Below are 21,918 nucleotides of genomic sequence, written 5' to 3'. Positions count from 1 at the left end.
CAGGGTCGACCTAGTGAGGAGGAGAGAAGAGTTTGGCCTTTTATCCAACATGTCTTTTCATCTAGGTTCTTACGCTGGAACCCCTAACTGTAGTAGTGGAGCCCTTCGAGAGGACTTGTCTTGTGCTGCTTCTATTCATTGCTTTTGTTCATTTCAGCATTAATCTCTTGAGATTTAGGATTGACTTGCTGGATTCACTGTTCAACTACTGCACTAGCCCTCGAAATGGCCTTTACAGCCTGCCTGTCCTCCCTCTGTTATTTCTCTAGCTCCTAATAATCGCTCTCCCCTTACTGAGCTATTTCTTAATCATCTTAGATCATGTGTTAGAGATGGTCCTTGGGGGACAGAGGCCTCCTTGTCAAACACCGACTGTGTACATAAGGCAGAGGAACTGGTAGTGTAATGTGAATGGACTCTTTTTTATTTTTATGACTCCTCTATCTTCAGATTGAGCTAATTGTTTTTAATCCTTATGCTTTGTATCCTTTTGTTTGGTGGTCTAGAATCTGATGATTGGCTGGGGGCTACATAGCTGTATGTGGGGCTAATTGTCTTTGTCCTCACTGATGAAAACTAAATGTTTCATTCCTGAACACTAGCATTCTGTGACTGACTAATGGCTGACTTGAATCAGACATAATCAGCTCCTCCACGTCTGTGCTTCTTTCGACACTCTTTCAAAGTTTATCTGGAACTGTTTCCCATCAGTTCCATTATGCAATTATAGCAAAAATTCCTCAGCTGCCTCTGGGTATGATTCCCCCTTCAAACTTAACATAGGGTTGGGAGGGAGGATAGGGGATATCTAACAGAAAGTCACCCATGTTGATGGGAATTCTTGCAAAGTAGTACCAAATCACAGTTTAAAGCTGCAATGTTTAACTTTCTTCCAGGAACCAGAGTGCTAACTTCCAGAAAGAACTTTGCTGAACTCTAGTTTTAAATCCAGCTCTGTTCCTGGAGGAGAAAATGAGATAGTTGCTGGGGGAAATCCAATCTGATTTATGCATTCATTGAGCTTTAGTTACAGTACGGCTAGCTATTACCAGCTGAATGGAAGCTCATTTTGCCCCAGACCATGCATATTCCCAAACTTAACTGAATGGTTGAGGAAGTCATGGCAAAACCACAAGGTACAGTAGGTAGCTGGACCAAAACTTAGCTCTAATGTACAAATTTTGTACTGTTCACACCCAAGAATTAACAGTTTCGAAAGCAAGTGCATGGGGCAAATGAAGTCTGGGGAAAAGACTAGTGAGAGCTGCTTTCTTTTCCTTTCTTTGTAGCAGAGGAAGTAACCTGAAGGGAAAGGAGAGGAGAAATCAACTTGGAGGGGCAGCTTTGTGCTATACACACTTAAAGAACTTTCCAAACTGGGGCAAGTGATTTTGATTAATCGAATTGAATGTTGTGTTTTCTATTATGGTGAGATTTAGGCTGTGTCTACACTGGCCGCTTTTCCGGAAAAACTTGCCAGCTGTCTACACTGGCTGATTGAATTTCCGGAAAAGCACTGATGATCTAATGTAAAATCATCAGTGCTTTTCCGGAAAAACTATGCTGCTCCCGTTCGGGCAAAAGTCTTTTTCCAGAAAACTGTTCCGGAAAAGGGCCAGTGTAGACAGCACAGTAGTGTTTTCCACAAAAAAGCCCCGATCGCGAAAATGACGATCGGGTCTTTTTTGCAGAAAAGCGCGTCTAGATTGGCTACGGACGCTTTTCCACAAAAAGTGCTTTTGCAGAAAAGCGTCCTGCCAATCTAGACGCGCTTTTCCGAAAATGCTTTTAACGGAAAACTTTTCCGTTAAAAGCATTTCTGGAAAATCATGCCAGTGTAGACGTAGCCCTGGTGTCTAGTTGGTGAAGGAATTTTTTAGAATTTTAGGATATGCAATGATGGACTCGATCCTGCACTGAGTGCCATGTAGGCAGAACCTTGCCCCCATTCAGAGCCCCGCCAAAGCTCACTATGCAGGTGATGTGATCTGTCCCCATGGTGCTGGTTTAGGATTGTGGGGGCTAATTTGGATTTAAGCCCTGCCTGTGTTACAGTTTTGAACCTGAGGATATTTCTGCTCCTCTCACCCATCTTAATTTCCCATGAAGAAGCAAAAAACCATAAAGTCCCATTTCATTGCTTCAGTTTTAAATATTTATTTAAAGTAAAAAAAAAAAAAGAGAGTTTAAGGTGAACAAATGGAAATTCCAACCTCATGAAACAAAAAACCATCAACAAGAGGATGAGAGGGGGAGAAATGGGACAGAGATGTGTGTGGGGGTGCAAGAAAAGAAGCAAGCAAGCAATGAGATTATGGTAGCTTCAACACAAATGATCTGGGATGAGAGGAACTCAATGGCTGAGCCCTGGGCTGGCAGCTTGAGGTATTTGAGAAGCACCAGAATCAGAAGGGGAGTTGAGGTATTTGAAAAATCTTAACTTTTAGCTCATTGGAAAAACAAACCAAAGACAACTGCAAAAAGAATACACAGAATGACACACTTTGTTTTTCTCCAGACAAAATTCATAGTCCATATGAGACATGAAAAACTCCAAAACAGGCACTGAAGCATTTGATACAGTACAGCTCAGATTACATTAATATTACTCCTTACGTAGAATAAAAAGATTACCATAATATCCTCTTTTTAAACTCAAAATTTACACATAGAGACTAGATTTCTACAAACCAAAACCCCTCCAAGTTTGGTTGGGTTCTGAAGCAACAAGGTACCATAATTTCAGCTTTGATGGACAGTCCTGACAAAGGACTTGTGTTTTTTTGTTGTTGTAAAATCAGCTGTTGGATCCCAGTGTAGGGAATCACTGCGTACAGAAGAGCTGGCAAGGAAACTATACACATAGTCAACACAGAAAAACTATTTATATAACAAAAACAACCCAAACTAGCTCTCTTCAAAGCTCCCCTACAATAGAATTCTTACAGCTTTTGTGGGTGAGTTGTACCCCCAAAAATAAAGCAGTGAAATGACATTAAAAAACCCATGGACATGCTTATTTTAGATACATTTTGTGTTGTCCATTTACTGACACCCAAGGCAATTACCTTTACAAACCTAGATTAAAAAGATCATCTGAAATATTTTAAACACGCTTTAAGTTAAAGGCATTTTCTTCTGATTTAGCTAAACTACCCCACCCCCTACTTTCTCTCTTTCTAGAGAAAAGTCCCCATGGCTGTTGGGTTTTTATTTTTATTTTTTGGGTCTGTGGCAAGACATTGTAGCACCGTCAGAACCTTAAATAGTTTAAATTCATATATAAAATAAGAGCACCAGAGATTTCACAGTGAGAGGTAGAAACAAACCAGACGAGCCCATCCTCTCTCTCTCTCTCTATTTTAGCACCAATCTCTTCCCCTCACTTCCATTTCCCTCTTTCAGCTTTGGGATTTTCCCTCATCCTATCATCACACGTGAGAAGGGACGTTTTTTAAACTCACTCCCAGAAGGAGGAACTTAATATTTTTTTGCTTAAATAAAATATATATCTATATATTTGTTTCTCTTCTAATATTGCACATCAAAATGCTTCCTGTACACAGAGCAGCCAGATTCAACTTGCAAATCCACTTATGAGAACTTCATCTCTCTCTTTTAATCAGCGGTGAGCTGTCCAGAAGATGACGAGCTCTTAAAGGGAAGCTCTAATTTTATGAAAAGAAAATTTGGTAACTCTGGAACGGGGTAGGACAAAGATATGCACTGTAGGTTTCTTCTTGAGATCTCTCTCAGTATTTCTTTGGTTGTGGTAAAAGCTTTGTGTGTGGAATTGCTCATGACATCTGGCTTTCAAGTTCCTGATCCCCCTTCATGTCTTGGCTGATGCCAGCATCCCCCCACTGTTCTGCTTTTAAACATTTCTTTCAAGCCCATGCTGGAGAATCTACTGAGTTCAGGAGATCAAGGTTCTTTAAGACTATGAGCTCTATAGTCAGAACAACAATTGACCCAAATGACCAGGCCAGCCATCTGTGCTGAAGAGGGTCAGAAGATCCTACTTTAACACGCAGGCCCATCCAAAAAGGGATCAAAGCCTTGGAGAACTGTAGAAGTCACAGTTCAAAGGAAGCACACGGGTCCGACCTCGAGGTGATTCTGTTTCCCTGGCTCGGATGGTGGAAGATTGTAGATGTTGATGATTGGCAGCTGGTTAGGGTCCTGTGTCCGAAACGTAAAGACAGTCTTATGCCAGTGTCCATCCTGAATCTGAAACAAGAGGGAGATAAAGGTAGGAAGGAGTCAATTAGCTGGGTGAGTAGGCCCCTCTGGGGAAAAATAATTTCCATCCAGATATTGCTGAAAAGCACTAGTTACTGAAATAAGCAACTCATCACCAGTTCATGGGTATGACAAAGTGAGGCGATGTGGGTTGGGGAAGTGGAGGAAGTGTGAGCTAGTGAGTAGAAACTGGGTACTCATTATCCCTGAAAATGAAGCTGTTAGGCTCCTAAAATTAGAAATCGCTCTTGAAACTGTGTACTTGAGTGACTGCCACTGACTCAGAGTGACCCTGGGCAAGAGTTGAGAGTAGAAGACAGACCTCTTGACTCTACACACTAGATCACACTGCCTCCAAGCAGTAAACCTTTCTAAATAAAAAGGTACTCAGTTGTGCTCTCTTTTTAAAGCATTTCGATAGTATCTATTAATGCAGAATGTAAGTGCTAGGTCTGCATGCAAATTGCTCATAGTGGGATTCATAGAGGCCTTTGCTACAGCTCTTCCAGGACTATTCCTTTTTTGGTCATGGTGAGGAAGCACCAACAAAGAGCTGACTCTTGCAGCTGACTCTTGCAGACATGGCTAAATTTCATGTCTTCTTGTTTCATATGTCCCCATGAAGCTCCCTTGACTGGGCATGCTGCATCTCCTAGTGCTTTTAGCTGTTTTGTTGGCTCTGTACCTTGCAATTGTCTGTTGCCACTTCTGGCTTGAACTGCCCTTCTGCCTCAAATATTTGTCCATTCCAGGCCTTAAAACGCACAGCTTTTTCGGAAGGCTTCTCCGTTGACCCCTCCCTCCACACTGATGTGTTCAAGCAGTGGATGGTGATGTGTTGAACCACCTCGGAGCTCAGTAGGTGAAGGAAGTTCATCTGGACTCTACCAATGTTGAATTCCAGCTGTTAAAGTGACAGATCATATGAAAACTAAGACACCCTCACCCCAAAGCCAGTGAACAAAGCACATCCAATAGAATTACAGAGGTGCAGTTAATGCAAGCAGCAGCAAAGATATTTAGTGCATTAATGTACATTACAGCTGTCCCCAAATGGGCAATTTAGATGGCTGTTGTGGGTTAACCAGTTCAAAACCACAGGGCAGCCCTGGTAATGTTCTACACACAATATTTTTGTTAAGGCAAAGGTCTAGGCATAACGGAGACACCTCATTCTTCAGGCACTCCAGCCCCACAGGAGGGGCAGGGACAGGGAGGACAGGGGTTACTTTTCTGGGGTTCTGGAGTTAGTGGATTTTGTGGACCCCCTTAGGCTCTGGGGTGGGAACAAAAATGAGGGGTTCAGTGTGCGGGAAAGGGCTGCCAGCGAGTGGAATAGGGATGTAGCCTGAACCCCTGCATCACTCCATGCCCCTCAGTGCAACTCCTGCCCCCCACATCCCTGTGCCCCCAGCACACTCACCGGCAGGGCAGCAATACTGGGGCAGAGAGAGGTGTGTGTGTGTGGGGGAGGGGTAGTGTCTCTTCCCTGCCCGGCCTAGCCCTTTGCCTGTAGGCTATGGCTCTGGGGCTGGGGCAGGTAGAGCCTGGGGCTACCCAGGGCTGGCTCCAGCCTGGTTGGGAGCAGTGGGGTGCTGGGAAAGGGGCTCTCCGACCCCACACACGGGCCCCGGGGAACAGCCTGGGCCCTAGCACACCACACCACATGTACCAGCTGCCCAGGCCCGGCTCTGCAGAGCAGGTCCAGCCCCGCCCCCTCCCAAAGCAGGAAGCCTGTAGGGCAGGAGGGGGAGTTAACTGCTTAGGCTCCTGGGAGCTGCACACCCAGGCCAGGCCAGGGTAGCCCCAGGGATGTGCACTCCTGCTTCTCCCGCCCCCTCCCCCTCCCCCTCCCCCTCCCCCTAGGAAGCCGGAACTGTTACTCCGGCTGCAGCCGCAGCTCGGGCTCCCTGTTGCATGGAGGGAGGGGGGAGGCCGAGCTCCCTCCCCACATGCCATGGGAAATCAGCTTGCGTGGTGCTTGTGGCACGTGTGCTGGGGGGTTGCCGAACCCTGGTCTAGTGCTATAATAATTAATACAGGAAGTACACAATGGCACTATCACCGGGTCTTTGTAACTTCAGAAAGCTTTCCACTGTCCAGTCCTACTTAGGGCTTGAGCTTTTTCTAATTTCTCTGCTCTTGTCTCATGCTAGCGTCTCCCTGCCACTCCGTGTGCCACTCATTCATCCTGGTTAGCCGGGAATGCATAAGCCTCTTCCTGTCTGGGGGACGTCTGGAAGCAGACTGTCATTTCCTCCCACTCGCTTGGCATAAGCAGTTATTGGATCATTCCACAAATCAAAAGAAATTCACCTCCCAAATCACAGAATAGTTCTCTTCAAGTACCTGGATCAGAACACTATGGCAGTTAGTTCAGAAAAGTCACACAATATTGTTTCTGGTCCCTCCTTGGATGAGTGTACATGTGCAGATATCTCTTTCCGATACAGGTATAGTGGGATTTAAAGTTCTGTGAGGAGATCCTGATCCCATTGAAGTGATTCCCATAACCATTATGGAAAGCACATTCAAAAGGACATGAATGAGACTGAAGGGACTTAGTTTAAAAATTCAGCTAACTATTTGTGAGAAGCATGGTGGGAGTATTCACCCACTTCTGCTAATGATACCTGTAAAGTTACCTGTATGTTGGCAGAAGTATAGAAATCATTCCCTGCTCAATGTAGACTGAAGACTAATTGCGGAGGTGGTGGGGCAGTTTAATCAGTGCTGGCATGGTTTGAGCCATAATACAGATAACAAATAGTTTTAGAGTGTAATTGGGGAAGAATAGGAGGCAAACTTTTTTTTTGCAAAATGGGTAAAGCTGCAATATAGGAACTAATACATACCCACTCATGTGAGGAAACTGATACAACAGCTGTAAATTCTACCTCCTAGGCACACATACATTGTTACACACTGTCCCAAATCCCACTTCAGTAATAGTGTTTGCATTCTATTGGGAAGGAAGCCTGTGGAGAGACAGTGGTCGAGCTGTGTGTACCTTCGAGGCAGTGATGGGGCTGAGACATGTCTGTCCACCTTTGGTGAAGTTACAGGTGACTTGAATGGTGTCTGAAGAACAGCCAAGATTTGGGTCAATCCAGTAAGTACCTGAAAAAGGGAAGGAAAAATGGGTGAGTGAACCATCTATGTTACCCAGGCATGAAATCCAGAAAGGTCTCAGCAGATTAAGTGATTTTTAATTTTTCTGCATCATGGAAATGTGCCTACAGTAGTTCCATGAAAGGGAGCCTTTTTGAACGGCTTTAACTGGTCCTATAGATGTATCTCTCTTGTGTACTGGAACATTCCCAGAACATGGTTGTGCTGCTTACCATCTCCCATCTTCTGTTCACAGTTCATTAGGTCTCGACAGATGCGTGCAGGGTTCTCCTTGGTTCCGAGGGGTCTTTTGATGCTCTGGATGAGGTTGCTGAGGTAGTGTAGAGTCTTGAAGATCTCTCCTTCCTGGTCTAGCATCAGCAGGTCTGAATGTTGATAGCTCTGCTGTGCAAGAAAGATGATGGCAGTCAACACTGATTGCTGAGCTTGACAGAACTGCTGCAGTTTGAGACTCCCCCCCCCCCCAATACACACTGCCTTGGCTAGACATGGCCTTAGGACCTGGGACAATAGTAACTAATCCCTTTGTATTCTAGGACAAAGCACCACATGTAAAAGGCACAGTCGGTAATCCCACTCAGTCCCAACGGTCATAGCTAGCTCTTTGGATCCGAGAACTTCCCTGCATAACGGATCCTAGATGGTCCCAGCTATTCATTACTGTTCCTCAAAAGAGAGAAGGAAAACATTGAAGGGACAGAACCCCCCTCAGGATTCTATTCAGAGACCACAAGTGTGCTCTGATGGCAGCCCAGTCTAATCCTGGCAGGTAGGTGTATTGGCTATTTGCAGTAATACTTTCAATGGGGATGATGCCTCCCCATCTCTTTCCAACAGCAGAACACAAGCATCCGAGGTGCTGGAACTGATGAAGGGCTTTAAACATAGTCATCTAGTCTCATTATAAACAGTGGGATTCTTTAGAAAAGTAGCAGTGCATTTGTAATCTTGAGCACACCTCTACCTGAACAGAAACATTTGGAACACAACTCAGAATTAGAAGCTAAGCTTCTCGAGAGCTCTTTAAGTTATCCTCCTGAAGTCAGCTGAGTAGGAACCATGCTTTCAGGAGTTGTGCTGTATACTGGTAGAAGGGTATGATCATGGAAGGCAATAGGGAAGGCGGAATTGCTTGGGATCAGAGACAGAGATGACAGAGAAAAAGAACAGACAAGGTGACATGAAAAGCTGTATCCCCTCCTTAAGATTACACAGCGCACCACTCTGCATCTGTATCAAACTTGGTAGGTTGAAAAGCATGTTGGTACCTCTGTTTTGAGTGCAGTGTTTGAGTCCATCATTGTCTGGAAAGCTGCACCAAAGCCATCTTGTTGCTGGTGGGGGAAAATATAACAGCAGCATTTTAAAAGATCAATAGACCTATGTGTAACAGAAGCTGAATGCAAGTTTAGGTGCCAAATACAAGCAATATCCCGCCAGGACGGTATCTTCTTCTCAGTCCACATAGGGGGGAATCCTAGGGGACATCTTTTTGGGACAGCAGGTCACTTGTGAGTTTCTGAGCTCTGCAAGTGTATATCACAATTTGCTCACTCTCAACAACATAACTATTGTATAGAATAAAATTCAACAACTTACAAAAGAAACTGGAATACTTGGTGGCCCCTAAAAACCAAAAGACAAAACTGTTAACTGTGACAGATTTTTATGATCAATGAATAATATTGTCAAATAATTTTTTATCTCCATTTGAGATCATCCCTCTTTCCTGTAGGATCCCCACTGCAGAGGGGGAGAGAATAGCAATATTATTTCCTATATTGCACTTTGGAGCTTCAGATCTCCAAGTGCTTTACAGCATTAGTTCATTCAAACAAGAAGCTGAGGGATTTGGGCTTATTTAGTCTGCAGAAGAGAAGAGTGAGGGGGGATTTGATAGCAGCCTTCAACTTCCTGAAGGGAGGTTCCAAGAGGATGGAGAAAGGCTGTTCTCAGTAGTGACAGATGGCAGAACAAGGAGCAATGGTCACAAGTTACAGTGGGAGCGGTCTAGGTTGGATATTAGGAAAAACTATTCCATTAGGAGGGTGGAGAAGTACTGGAATGGGTTACCTAGGGAGGGGGTGGAATCTCCATCCCTAGAGGTTTTTAAGTCCTGGCTTAACAAAGTCCTGGCTGGGATGATTTAGTTTGGGCAAGAGGCGGGACTCAATGACTCCTGAGGTCTCTTCCAGCTCTATGAATCTATGATAATTTATTATCCTTATTTTACAGAAGGAGTCAAAGTGTGATTTTGAAATGAATGAGCAGCCTCTTTGGATAGGATTTAGCCATCTTCCACAATAGGGCTAGTCATCCTCTGAACCTTTTCCCCTTGTACGTACCGGAGGCCCAGGAAGTCCTCGTGGGCCTGGTGGACCCTAAAGAAAAAGGCATAGTGAGTAAAATGTCAGCAGTATGCAGTGACATTAATCATCCTTGTATCCCTGAGAAAGATGAGCTCCCTCCCACACCTGTTCTCTTCCAACAGTCTTCCAATTTTTCTTCAAAATGTTATTGTCCTCCAGCTCAATTCTTTGTGAAGACAAGAGGTGACCATATCTTCCCCCACTGCAGCTTTTTACTATGCTATATTGTCTTCTAATGTAGCTGTCATGCTTTTATCATTTTTAGACTTCCAATACTGTGTGCATGTGGCTGCACCTCTCTGGTTCCATGCTACCTCTTATTTTATTTTATTTTCTCTCCTATCCATCCATAGATAGTTTCCCTCTCGCCTAACTTTTCAGCACTTGATTTTGCTGCACATCAGTTTATTTGAGCAAAGATGATACCAGCGAGAAAACAGTTGTCTGAAATACTCACCCGTGGACCTTGCAAACCCTGCAGAAAAAAATTGTGAGGAGATTGTCAAAAGTTTGCATGCTTCTAGTGTAATGTCTATCATCCCAAGGGTTCCCAGCATGGTTTAAAAGCTGTATCAAAAGCAGCCATTTTGGAAGACGGCAAGAAACCTGGGCCTAGCATATTGCACAGCAACAGGGGGAAGGGAAATTATGGCGAAGAATACTAAGGCAGAACTCTCAGTTATTTGAAAAGTGCCTTGGAGTCTTTAATGTCTATGAAGAGCACAGCGAAGCATCTGTGTATAAAAGTCTCCTCTGCAAACTGCATGCACATTAAAACTGCATGACATTCTATCCAGGATAGATACATATCTATCCTGGAAGGATGAAAGGCTGAGTTAGTTTTTCTCCCTCCTATTCCACCTGTCTGGAGTTCTCTGTCTGCCAAGTCTGAGAAGAGCTTCGTACGCAGCTGACATACCTGAAGGATTCTGGAAGAGCACTTACCGTTTCACCGCGGCTGCCTTTGTCTCCTTTGGGACCCTAGTTAAAGAACCATAAAGAACATGATTAGAACCAGGCAGGCTCCAAGTAATCATGTTGAGGGTGACATGTTCTGAGGAGAAAAACTCTCCTCATGTGGCCCTATTGTATCTCTAAACAAAGTATGGCTAGTTGCCCTACTTGTCTCCCTTTTTTGAGAAAATGAAGGGAGCCTTAAAGTTTCACAGTGACTATTGGAATGAGCAAAAAGGACTGTTTAGCTATACTCCAGCCTGGAAGCTATAAACATATACACATGACAAGGGAACAGCCTCTTTGTAAGTGATACGGCACCTCTGACGCATGTATTCGGTATGGTGTCAGAGTTGGGAGGTTTTTACTGCTCTGTCCTCTACCTTCTGATTGGGATTTTACGTATTTCCTTCCATGGGCCATCTAATTCATTCCTACTCACTTTTAAAAGTGATGGACTAATTTTTCCCACAGATTTTTTCTCACCATTATCTAAACCAGCTTTTCTCGGCTTCTTCGCTCTTATTTTTTTCTGCTACTTTATTTGGCTTTGAATGGGAGATTTTATTCTTTATTTTAAAGACGTTTTGACTGACTTCTTTTGGATTTTAGGGAGTTGGGGGTGAGAATAGGAGTCCGGGGCCAGATCTTCAGAAGTGCTCAGAAGCTTGCCGTTCTCATTGTGATATTTAAGCACCTTTTCAGAAGAGCTCAGCACATTTGGTACTAAACTCATTTGAAAAGCTCACTACTTGTTGAGATACCTAAAGGAGTTCTTTTCCAAATCTGGCTCCACAGCTTCTAAATAAAAAATATCACCCCTTGCAGTCTAATACTTCCCACTCCAAACCCATACTTAAATAGAGCTGCTGCGAATTTATAAACTAAGAATTCCCACTATCCTTGTAACTGCAGCTGTACTTTCCCTAAGCTGGAAAATATATATTTTTTTGCCCTATTAATTCAGATGAGTTTTAGGTTGTTCTTGTACATACCAAAATCAGAGATTTCCGAGGAAGCAGCAAGTACCTGTCTAAATACCTTTGGTAATTATGAGCTGTAAAAAGTTATGTTAAAAAAAAAAAAAAAGACACACACTTACGGAGCTTCCTGTAGGACCCAGAATACCCAGCGGCCCAATAATACCTTCCTTGCCCTAAAACAGAAAGCGAGAAAAGATGGGGATCTAGGAAATGGAAGTTACTTTTTACCAAACTAGACCTGTTGAATATCATAGCGTGCCACACCCAGTACAAATATATATGGTTTGGTATATATGGTTGTGACTACTTTCTTCCACTATTTGATCTGAGGAAGTGGGTCTGGCCCATGAAAGCTCATCATCTAATAAACCATCTTAGTCTTTAAAGTGCTACATTGTCCTGCATTTTGCTTCAACTACCCCAGACTAACAGCTACATTTCTATCACTATTCTACAAATATATAGTGATTCTTCCTTCTTGCCCCCCTGAAGAACGCTGGAGTTGTCTTTTCATACTTCACAGCTGAATCAGAGACATTTAAAGGACAAATTTATGCTGTATGTCAGCAGGATTCTTGATGGGTTCCTGATAGGTCTTCTGCTCCATCAATGATGATAAACTTTTGGCTGCGTGTGTGCATGTGCTCCCCTATCTACTGCATTAATCATGTGCAATTAATCAACATGACAGACTCCAAGAGAGCCCCCAGAGACCACAAATCAGATAAGGATCAAAAGTACCCTGTCAGATTTATTGCCAAGAGAAGTACAGTAATAGTTATCAGTGAACAGACTCACTGCTGCATCACTACGTTCATGTACCTTGACAATGGACTAACTCAGTCAATACTATGAATCTAGCATAGCTCCATAGGTCAGCTAACAACCACTCTTTGGTGTATACTTTTGTACATAGGTACAAACAAGCTACATAACACTCCTGACATATTAGGTTGCCACCCTCTGTTGCCAAGTTACCACCTCTTACCTCACGTAAGAGGGGTTCAATTACTATCCATCATACTACCAATTTAGACCTGGTACTGAACCTGGTTGATATGTATGTTACTTGTGGGGAGTAAGGATGTTAAAATGCGGTTAATTGACTAGTCGATGGAATTTCCCCAATGGGGCTCTTGTACATTTCAAAGGAGGAATGCAGAATGCCGCTATAGCCCAAGGCCAACAGGAAGTCCTGCTAACTCCGGGCTGCATGTGGCGTGCCTGCTTTGAAATACACAAGCAAGGGCTCTTGTGCACTTCAAAGCCATGGAGCCTGGGATCAGCGGGGGACTCACAGTCCTCCATTAATACTGGGCTCCATGCTACACAGCATGCCGCTAGGAGCCCTTGGTCAGCTGGAGATTCCCCAGCTGACCCCGGGTTCCTTGGCACTTCCCCGCTGGAGAGTGCTGGGAAGTGCAAGAACCCAGAGTCAGCGAGCGAACTGACCCCGGATTCCAGGGAAGTGCTGCGCAGAGCCCAGGAGCAACTGGGGAGTCCCCAGCTGACCCGGGGCTTCAGTGCTCCTTTGAAGGGCGGGAAGCGGCAGTTTCAAAAGGGCACCTGCTGCACAGCTGCCTCCGCGTCTTTCAAAAGCGCAGTGGAGCCCGGGTCAGCTGGGGACTCCCCAGCTGCTCCCGGGCTCCGTGCGGCACTTCCCTGGAAAGCGGGATCATCTGGGGACTCCGGGGAAGTATCTTAGGGTATGTCTACACTACAAAGTTAATTCGAACTAACAGACGTTAGTTCGAATTAACTTTGATAGGTGCTACACTAGCGATCCGCTAGTTCGAACTTAATTCGAACTAGCGGAGCGCTTAGTTCAAACTAGGTAAACCTCATTCCACGAGGACTAAGCCTAGTTTGAACTAATTAGTTCGAATTAAGGGCTGTGTAGCCGCTTAATTCGAACTAATGGGAGGCTAGCCCTCCCCAGCTTTCCCTGGTGGCCACTTTGGCCAACACCAGGGAAACTCTACTGCCCCCCTCCCGGAGCCCTTAAAGGGACACGGGCTGGCTACGGTGCCCGTGCCAGGTGCAAGCCTGCCAGCACCCAGCCAGCAGACCCTGCACCTGGCACGGCTCGAGCCGGCCACCCGCTGCTACCCAGCCCTCCCCCTCTTCCTGGGACCAGGCTGGCGGCTCCCGGGAGCCTGCCCGGGACTGCAAGAGGCGGGCACCCGCCTGGTCTAGTGCAGACATTGTGGACCTTGTCCACGACCTCCGCACTAGGCACAGGAAAGTGGTCATCTAGGGCAGAATAGCTGCCAGCCTGGCCACCCAGGAGCAGGTTTGCATGAAAATCAGAGTGGTCCAGTGAGACCCCCGACCCCGAGCCCTGAGCTTAGAATGGCCGTACTGGGTCAGACCAAAGGTCCATCTAGCCCAGTAACCTGTCTGCCGACAGCGGCCAACACTAGGTACCCTGGAGGGGATGGACCGAAGACAATGACCAAGCCATTTGTCTCGTGCCATCCATCTCCAACCTTCCACAAACAGAGGGCAGGGACACCATTCCTACCCCCTGGCTAATAGCACTCCATGGACCCAACCTCCATCACTTTATCTCACTTCTGTGTAAACTCTGTTCTAGTTGTAGCCTTCACAGCCTCCTGCAGCAAGGAGTTCCACAGGTTGACTATTTGCTTTGTGAAGAAGAACTTTCTGTTATTCGTTTGAAGCCTGCTACCCATTCCTTTCCTTTGGTGTCCTCTAGTCCTTCTATTATGGGAACTAATGAAAAACTTTTCTGTATGCACTCTCTCCACACTACTCATGCTTTTATAGACCTCTATCGTATCCCCCCTCCGTCTCCTCTTTTCTAAGCTGAAAAGTCCCAGTCTCTTTATCCTCTCTTCATATGGGACCTGTTTCAAACCCTTCATCATTGTAGTTGCCCTCCCCTCCCCCACCCTCTTTCTTCCCCTCTCCCAGCTCCTTTTCCCAGTCTCACCCAGTTTTGTTCAAGAAAGAGAGTTTCTATTTTTGACCACACATGTCCTTTATTTTGTACATCAGGAAGGGGGGCTAGGGAGGGGTAAGTGGAAGGAGGTGAGGGAGGAATGGGGTATGAGCCCCCAATGGGGAGGACTGGGATGGCTCTGTGGGCTCCTCAGGGTGGAAACTCTCCTGCAGCCCCCCGATTGACCCCTCTCCCCAGATGGCAGCCTGTGGCAAGTGCATCCGGGCTGATGTCCGAGTGCTGTGATGTGCCGAGTGTGGGTACTCAGGGCACTCCAAGCCAGGACTGGTTTGCAAGCGGGAAACCCCCTGAGAACTGTCTGTCCCGGGTGGGGGTCGGGTCCCTTTAAGCACAGCCCTCGGCTAGCCTGAGACAGCAGCTCCACTCTCTAAGTCCTCATCTGATGCCCTGCCGGCACTGCGTCCGGCCATCCTTAACCCCAGTTCAGGGTCCACTCTGTGTGGACGTGCTAGTTCGAATTAGCAAAACGCTAATTCGAACTAGTTTTTAAGTCTAGCTGCGCTAGTTCGAATTAGCTTAGTTCGAATTAACTAATTCGAACTAAGCTAACTAACTAAGTTAGTTCGAATTAGCGCTGTAGTGTAGTCATACCCTTACAGAGGCAGCAAGGGAGGGGGGGAATGTCAACTAATCGACTAGTCAAAATACCGGATAGTTGACTAGTCTTTTACATCTTTAGAGGGGAGGCAGTTGATACCACTGTGTTTCTTAACTAAGTGTTCTATTACAACTCCTTTGGAATGCGTTTTATGGTCTGTGCCTGACACCTTTTGGCATTCTTTATGCTTGACCTGTTTTTGGTTAGCCAGGCCTATTTACTGCTTCCAGTTTCACCTAGCAAAAGTCTTGCTCATCATGTTTCAGGCCTGTGATATGTTATTTTATGTTACAGACCCTCATCTTACTACATAGTGTTGAGAGCCCAAGGGTTTAAGGAACATCTGCACTGATTAGGCCTCAAATGGAGTATTGTGTCTGCTTCCGGGCACTACATTTCAGGAAAGATGTGGAGAAACTGGAGAAGGTCAAGAAGAACAAAAAAATTATGAAAGGTCTAGAAACCATGAGGTCTGAGGGAAGAGTGAAAGAATTGGGCTTGTTTAGTTTGGAAAAGAGAAGACTGAGGGTGTGTCTAGACTACAGGGTTTTGTCGACAAAAGTGGACTTTTGTCGACAAAACTAAACCTGCATCTACACTACCGCTGACTTCTGTCGACATAACGTCGACAGAACTCAGCAGTTTGTCAACGCTGGTAAACCTCATTACGAGGAATAACGCCTTTTTTCGACAGAGTTCTGTCAACAGAAGGCGTTATTGCATCTAAACTGTCCTACACTGCCATGTCGACAAAGCAGCTTGCTTTGTCGACAGAACTGAATGTAGTCTAGACGCTCTTTGTCGACAGAAGCTTTGTCAACAGTATCTGTCGACAAAAGCCTGTAGTCTAGACGTACCCTGAGAGGGGACATGATAGCAACTTTCAAGTACCTAAAAGGGTGTTACAAGGAGGTGGGAAAATTGTTCTCCTGAACCTCTGATAATAGAACAAGAAGCAATGGGTTTAATTTGCAGCAAGAGAGGTTTAGGTTCCTAACTGTCAAGGTGATTAAGCATTGGAATAAATTGCCTAGGGAGGTTGTGGAGTCTCCATCATTGGAGATTTTTAAGAGCAGGTTAGACAGACATTTGTCAGGGAAGATTTAGATGGTAACTGGTTCTTCATGAAGGAAGGGGACTAGACTTGATGCCCTCTTAAGTCCCTTCCAGTTCTAGTATTTTATGATCTCTGGGATCTCACATATTTTTAAAAAGTGTCTTCCTGGGTTTCCTTTTCCTCAGAAATCAATCCCAGCAGTGCAGTTGCTCTCTTCAACCTGAGAACTAAGTCATTGTATCCATGGCATAGGCATTCACAGCCCAGAACCCCTGTCCTCCCACCTTCATAAAGCTCTTGAACCACAAGTTGCTCCTTCCATTACTTCAGTGGACTGTTAATACAAGCTTACTAAAAGGAGTGTGTAAAATAAGACCTGATGGACAAATGAGGCCACATATTTGGGAAGGGTTTTATTGGAGAGTTGAGAGCTCTCATGTGGAGGACTTCCAAGTACCAGAGTATGTTGTACACAGCTAATGTAATGCCCACAATTACACTGAGATTCATCTTAGTGACTTAAAGGGCCAGGAAAAATGAGTTGCTTAGCAACATTGTTTTCTTGTAAAGGGAGAACAGATTTGTACTCAGTATGTCTGGTGTAGTTAGAATACGGTGTTGAGACAAAAGGTTGCCAAAGCAGGGTGATGTTGTGCCTTGTACATGTATGACCCAGCTGAACTGCAGCTTCTGATTAGTGTGTATGTGAAATGTGCTGTATGGGTCAGCGTTAGCTCCTTTTTGTGCTCAGGGTTTGGGCCACAGACTGTCCTGATTAAAACCAACAGACTGAGACAGACAAGAAAGTTCTAAAAATAGAATAAAGTGCAAAAAACTTACCATGAGACCAGGTGGTCCCCGTGGGCCCTGAATTCCTTTGAACCCGAGGTCTCCTGGTGGTCCCTGTAGATAAGAATCAGATATAAATCTCAACAGAGGCAGTTTGTTCCTTTGTTTACTACTCTGTAATAAAGACAGAAATGTGACCAGTTGTATGTAAGAACGGGAGAGCCCTGATTTTTTTAAAACAGTGGGCCCACACCCATGTTCTGCAAATCTCTCCCATTCTCTGGAAAGTGGGACGGCACTGACTTTTAGAATAGCACTTCTTAGTTGTGCCTTTTTCTGTGGAAACTTAAATATAAGGTCACATGAGATGTTCAGATAAAATGGGTGTAAAACCTACTTCAGGGGGCACAACACCAGTGATAGGATAACTACAGGTGATAAAGATGAGTCTCTTCTGACAGAACAAGGGCAGTCGAGCCATTCAACTTGTCAGAAGACCATTAGAGGGGATTTAATGTTTCTTCCCATCACCCGTCTTGGAGGGAGTCTGAGCTTCATCCAGATGACTGTAACTTCAGTGTTTTAGGGATGATTTTAGAAGCTGAGTGGTTCAGAGGGCTAAATGGGAGTAAGCTAAAATAATTAAGAATCATCTTTTGAGTACAGTAGCTTTCTGTAAAGAAATCTGCTGCTAGTTTGTGTTGGTTCTCCCAAGAGCATAGAACAGCAAGAACCATGTTCCCAGTAATCCATCTGCCACAGTAAAGTGAGGAAGGGAATGTGTCTTATACAGATACTATACAGCCCAAGAGATACAAGGAGGTGTCTTACCTTTGGCCCAAACATGCCTGCAATCCCTGGAAATCCTGACTCGCCAAAGTCCCCCTGGAAATAGCAGCCAAGCAAAGACAAATGAAAGAAAAACCCAGAGCAATAAATTTCAACTTAAAGGACTTATCATGGTACTTAGGTTGAAAAATACTTATGGATGTTTCTGTTTCCCTCTAAGCCAGGAATTATGACTGAATACTTGGAAAGGAAATCCCCTGTTCTGGAAAAGGGAATTGGAGATCTTCCTATCTGGTTGAGTTAAGATATTAGCATATTCTCCCCAAGTGGCTAGAAGGTATTAAGATACAGCTTGGGTATTTGGGCCAGGGGCAGGGAGGGGGGTACGCTCCAAGAGCTGCTTTTAATGTTCTCTAAAGGCCATACCTTTGCAAAGTATCAAACTCTGATAACTTTCAAAAAAGCCCTGTTTTGCTTTTTAATACACTCTACACCAGGCCTGGGCAAAATACAGCCTTCAGGCTGGATTTGTCCTGCCAAGACACCAGATGTGGCCTGCGGACGCTGTGGGGAGCCCCAGGCAGGCTCCCCACTTGCCTCGCCCCACCCGCACACTGCTCAGATACACAGCTGTAGGATGGTTTTTCTTTAAAAACTATGAGTCTGGAGGGGAGGGGGAAGCTTTAGGAGCTGCTCCCGCCCCCAGCACAATACCTTTGGCCGGATTCTGGCCAGAAACTGGCCATGGGGAGCTGCCTGTTTCAATAACAGGCAGCCACGAAGCACAAGGGGCTCCAGAGCACATGGCTACAGCTTGTGCGGCGTTGGGGCAGGTGGGGAGGCTGATTCAGGAACCGCTGCTGGCTGGTAAGTCTCCTGGCAGAGCCTACCTTTGGCAACCCAGACCCTCCCTTCCCCAACCTTCTGCCCCCTTCTCCTGTCCCCTCGTCTACATACCCATACCCACTCCCAGATCTGGCACCCCAATCCTCTGCTCCAGATCACTGTCCCCTCCTGCCCTAGCTCACAACCCAAATCCCTGCACCCCCCTCCTGTACCTCAATTCCCTGTCCTAGGTGACAATCCAACCCCCTCCTTCTCAGTCCAATGCCCCAGGTCACAACTACCTCCTTCACCCAAACTCCTTCCCTTACCCCAAGCTCCCTTCTGCACCCAACCTCTCCCATATCCCACTATAATGTAATTAATATAATGGAAGAGTGTGGCCCTCATCCACTTTCCAAATTCTTGGAGTGGCCCCCCATTAAAAATTATTGCCCAACCCTGCTCTACACCACGGTGCTGATGTAACACCAGCAGAAAGCCCTGAACCTGGGACTGCTGGAGCTTCATGCACGACCCTGTAGAGGAACTGCATTCTCCCTCTCTGTAAGTGGTCCAAGTGCCACTGGATGGGACCGTGCACCATGCCCACTAGGTGTTTGGGTTACACTGACTCCTCATGAAGGCCCATTTTGAGCTGCAGCCACTTTATCTGTCAACAGGCATATATGCTAAGAACTTTAAAATACGGGAAAAATATTTCTCAGCTCTTGCCAGTTTTAAATAGGTCTCTAAGGATTATCACTCACATTTCAAGGAAAAAAATCATCTTTGAACAGTTAGGGTATGTCTACACTACCCTCCTAGTTCGAACTAGGAGGGTAATGTAGGCATACCGCACTTGCAAATGAAGCCCGGGATTTGAATTTCCCGGGCTTCATTTGCATAAGCGGGGAGCTGCCATTTTTAAAACCCCGCTGGTTTGAACCCCGGGCAGTGCGGCTACATGGGGCTCGAACTAGGTAGTTCGGACTAGGACAAAGCCTCAGAGGCGCGGGACCCCGCCGCCGCTGCGGCTTTGCTCCCGGTGCCGCTGGTCTGCTGGGGACCGTCTCCAGCAGACCAGGGACACCGGGAGCAAAGCTGCAGCGGCGGCGGAGTCCCGCACCTCTGAGGCTTTGCCAGAGCAAAGCCTCAGAGGCGCGGGACCCCTCCGCCTTCCCGGCTTTGCTTCAGGTGTCCCTGGTCTGCTGGAGACGGTCCCCAGCAGACCAGGGGCACCCGGAGCAGCTTTTCTCGCCCCGGAGGTCGAGGTGGCGGGACCGCTGCACTCTGGGCGGTCCCGCTGCCTGTGAGCTCCGGGGCGAGAAAGCCCCGTTTGTAAGTGCGGATCCGACATAAGTCAGATCCGTGTAACTCGGGGACTACCTGTATATTGGCACGCAAGCTCTTTGATAGTGACATACTGATATCAACAGGGCAAAGTGATTCAGGATAGTTGGGAAAAGGTTCGTACAAAAACAAAGTAATAAGAGATGGAAATGTGTCTTGTTTAGCTCAGTTGTAAATGCCTTAGGTGATGAGGATTTCACCACTTCTCTTACAAGGCGATTCCAGAGTCTAATAGACCTTGCTGTTAGGAAGCTTTTCCTGCCATGGTAGTGAGAAATTGCTTGGCAAGCTAGGACCTGTTTGAAATCTGTGGAATGCAAGTAGCTTTCCAAGGATACAAAAAAAACCCTTAACTATCCATTTAAGGATCCTGGAAAGGAAACATATTACTGCTACTCCCATGGTAGGATAATCTCGCTCCACGGAGTGGTTGGCAGCAGAAATAAATGAAAAGCAAAGAAGAGTTCTAGAAGAAAAAGAGCTATGTGCTAAGTTACAGGAATATCTTATCCAAGAGGCCTGAATCAATATTTACACAGCAACCTGCAGGACTGAACAGTGGGTACATGAATCTGCCAGTCATGTATACAAAAACGAGAATAGAGCAGGACTCAACTTGACTCTACTTCTTGAGCCAGGAGCCTGTGACTTTTCTTGGCCATTTAGGTTATGTCTACACAGGAGCGTTATTTTTGGAATAACTGATGTTATTCTGAAATAACAAAGGGTATGTCTACACTACCCTCCTAGTTCGAACTAGGAGGGTAATGTAGGCATACCGCACTTGCAAATGAAGCCCGGGATTTGAATTTCCCGGGCTTCATTTGCATAAGCGGGGAGCCGCCATTTTTAAAACCCCGCTGGTTTGAACCCCGTGCAGCGCGGCTACACGGGGCTCGAACTTGGTAGTTCAGACTAGGATTCCTATTCCGAACTACCGGTACACCTCATGGAACTAGTCCGAACTACCTAGTTCGAGCCCCGTGTAGCGGCGCTGCACGGGGTTCGAACCAGCGGGGTTATAAAAATGGCGGCTCCCCGCTTATGCAAATGAAGCCCGGGAAATTCAAATCCCAGGCTTCATTTGCAAGTGCGGTATGCCTACATTACCCCGCTAGTTCGAACTAGCGGGGTAGTGTAGACATACCCAAAGAGTGTGTCAACACTGCAAGCCATTATTTCAAAATATTGTCAAGCTGGAGAATTTCTTACTCCAACTCGTGCAACCCTCATTATACAAGGAGTAAGGGAAGTCGAAAGAAGAGTGTTCTTCCTTTGACTTCCTGCTGTGTAGGCAGTGCCAAAAGCCAAATTAAGCTACTTTGAGTTAAGCTATGCAATTGATGTAGCTCAAGTTGCGTAACTTAATTCGACTTTAGCCCTGCTGTGTAGACGTAACCTTAGAGGCTTTTTCTAGGATGGTGGAGCAAGCAGTGTTCTCATTTCTCTCACTATCTAGGCTATGTCTACACTTGCAGCTTCTTGTGTGAGAAATATGCAAATGAGGCTAAGTGTGGAATATTGCTGAGCCTCATTTGCATACTGAATGAGCTGCCATTTTTGCAGAAGAGGCTCTTGCACCAGAAGGAGCTGTCTACACTGCCCTTTTTTGCACAAGAAAAACCCTCTTGCACAATGCCGTTATTCATGAAAATAATTGGCGTAACGACATTGTGCAAGAGGGTTTTTCTTGCGCAAAAAGGGGCAGTGTAGACAGCTCCTTCTGGCGCAAGAGCCTCTTCTGCAAAAATGGTGGCTCATTAGGTATGCAAATGAGGCTTGGCGATATTCCACACTGCCTCATTTGCATATTTCTCTCACAAGAAACCGCAAGTGTAGACATA

General features: G+C 45.7%; 1 protein-coding gene across 4 annotated transcripts in view; it reads right to left on the bottom strand.

Annotated features, from left to right (window-relative positions):
* Window positions 1-1,853: 1,853 nt before the first annotated feature.
* The window catches only part of COL27A1 (collagen type XXVII alpha 1 chain), a 296,056-nt gene continuing 275,991 nt past the window's right edge, over window positions 1,854-21,918 (bottom strand). For 2 of the 4 annotated variants that reach the window (XM_089772923.1, XM_089772922.1), the window contains exons 42-53: window positions 17,942-17,995; window positions 17,162-17,224; window positions 11,800-11,853; window positions 10,689-10,724; window positions 10,201-10,218; window positions 9,720-9,755; window positions 8,974-9,000; window positions 8,643-8,708; window positions 7,587-7,758; window positions 7,253-7,362; window positions 4,928-5,146; window positions 1,855-4,230 (exon numbers count right to left, since the gene is read on the bottom strand). In XM_089772923.1, the coding sequence (XP_089629049.1) occupies window positions 4,084-4,230; window positions 4,928-5,146; window positions 7,253-7,362; window positions 7,587-7,758; window positions 8,643-8,708; window positions 8,974-9,000; window positions 9,720-9,755; window positions 10,201-10,218; window positions 10,689-10,724; window positions 11,800-11,853; window positions 17,162-17,224; window positions 17,942-17,995 (1,002 nt within the window). In that variant the 3' untranslated portion in view covers window positions 1,855-4,083. Of the gene's footprint in view, window positions 4,231-4,927; window positions 5,147-7,252; window positions 7,363-7,586; window positions 7,759-8,642; window positions 8,709-8,973; window positions 9,001-9,719; window positions 9,756-10,200; window positions 10,219-10,688; window positions 10,725-11,799; window positions 11,854-17,161; window positions 17,225-17,941; window positions 17,996-21,918 lie in introns of all 4 variants that reach the window. The other 2 variants (XM_014580186.4, XM_014580190.4) reach the window with 2 other exon arrangements.

Source organism: Pelodiscus sinensis, chromosome 23 (genome assembly GCF_052426305.1).
Source record: "Pelodiscus sinensis isolate ZL-2025 chromosome 23, ASM5242630v1, whole genome shotgun sequence".
NCBI classification, from domain to species: domain Eukaryota; kingdom Metazoa; phylum Chordata; order Testudines; family Trionychidae; genus Pelodiscus; species Pelodiscus sinensis.
Note: the sequence above shows the minus strand (reverse complement) of the source record. Positions and strands in the feature narration are given on the sequence as shown.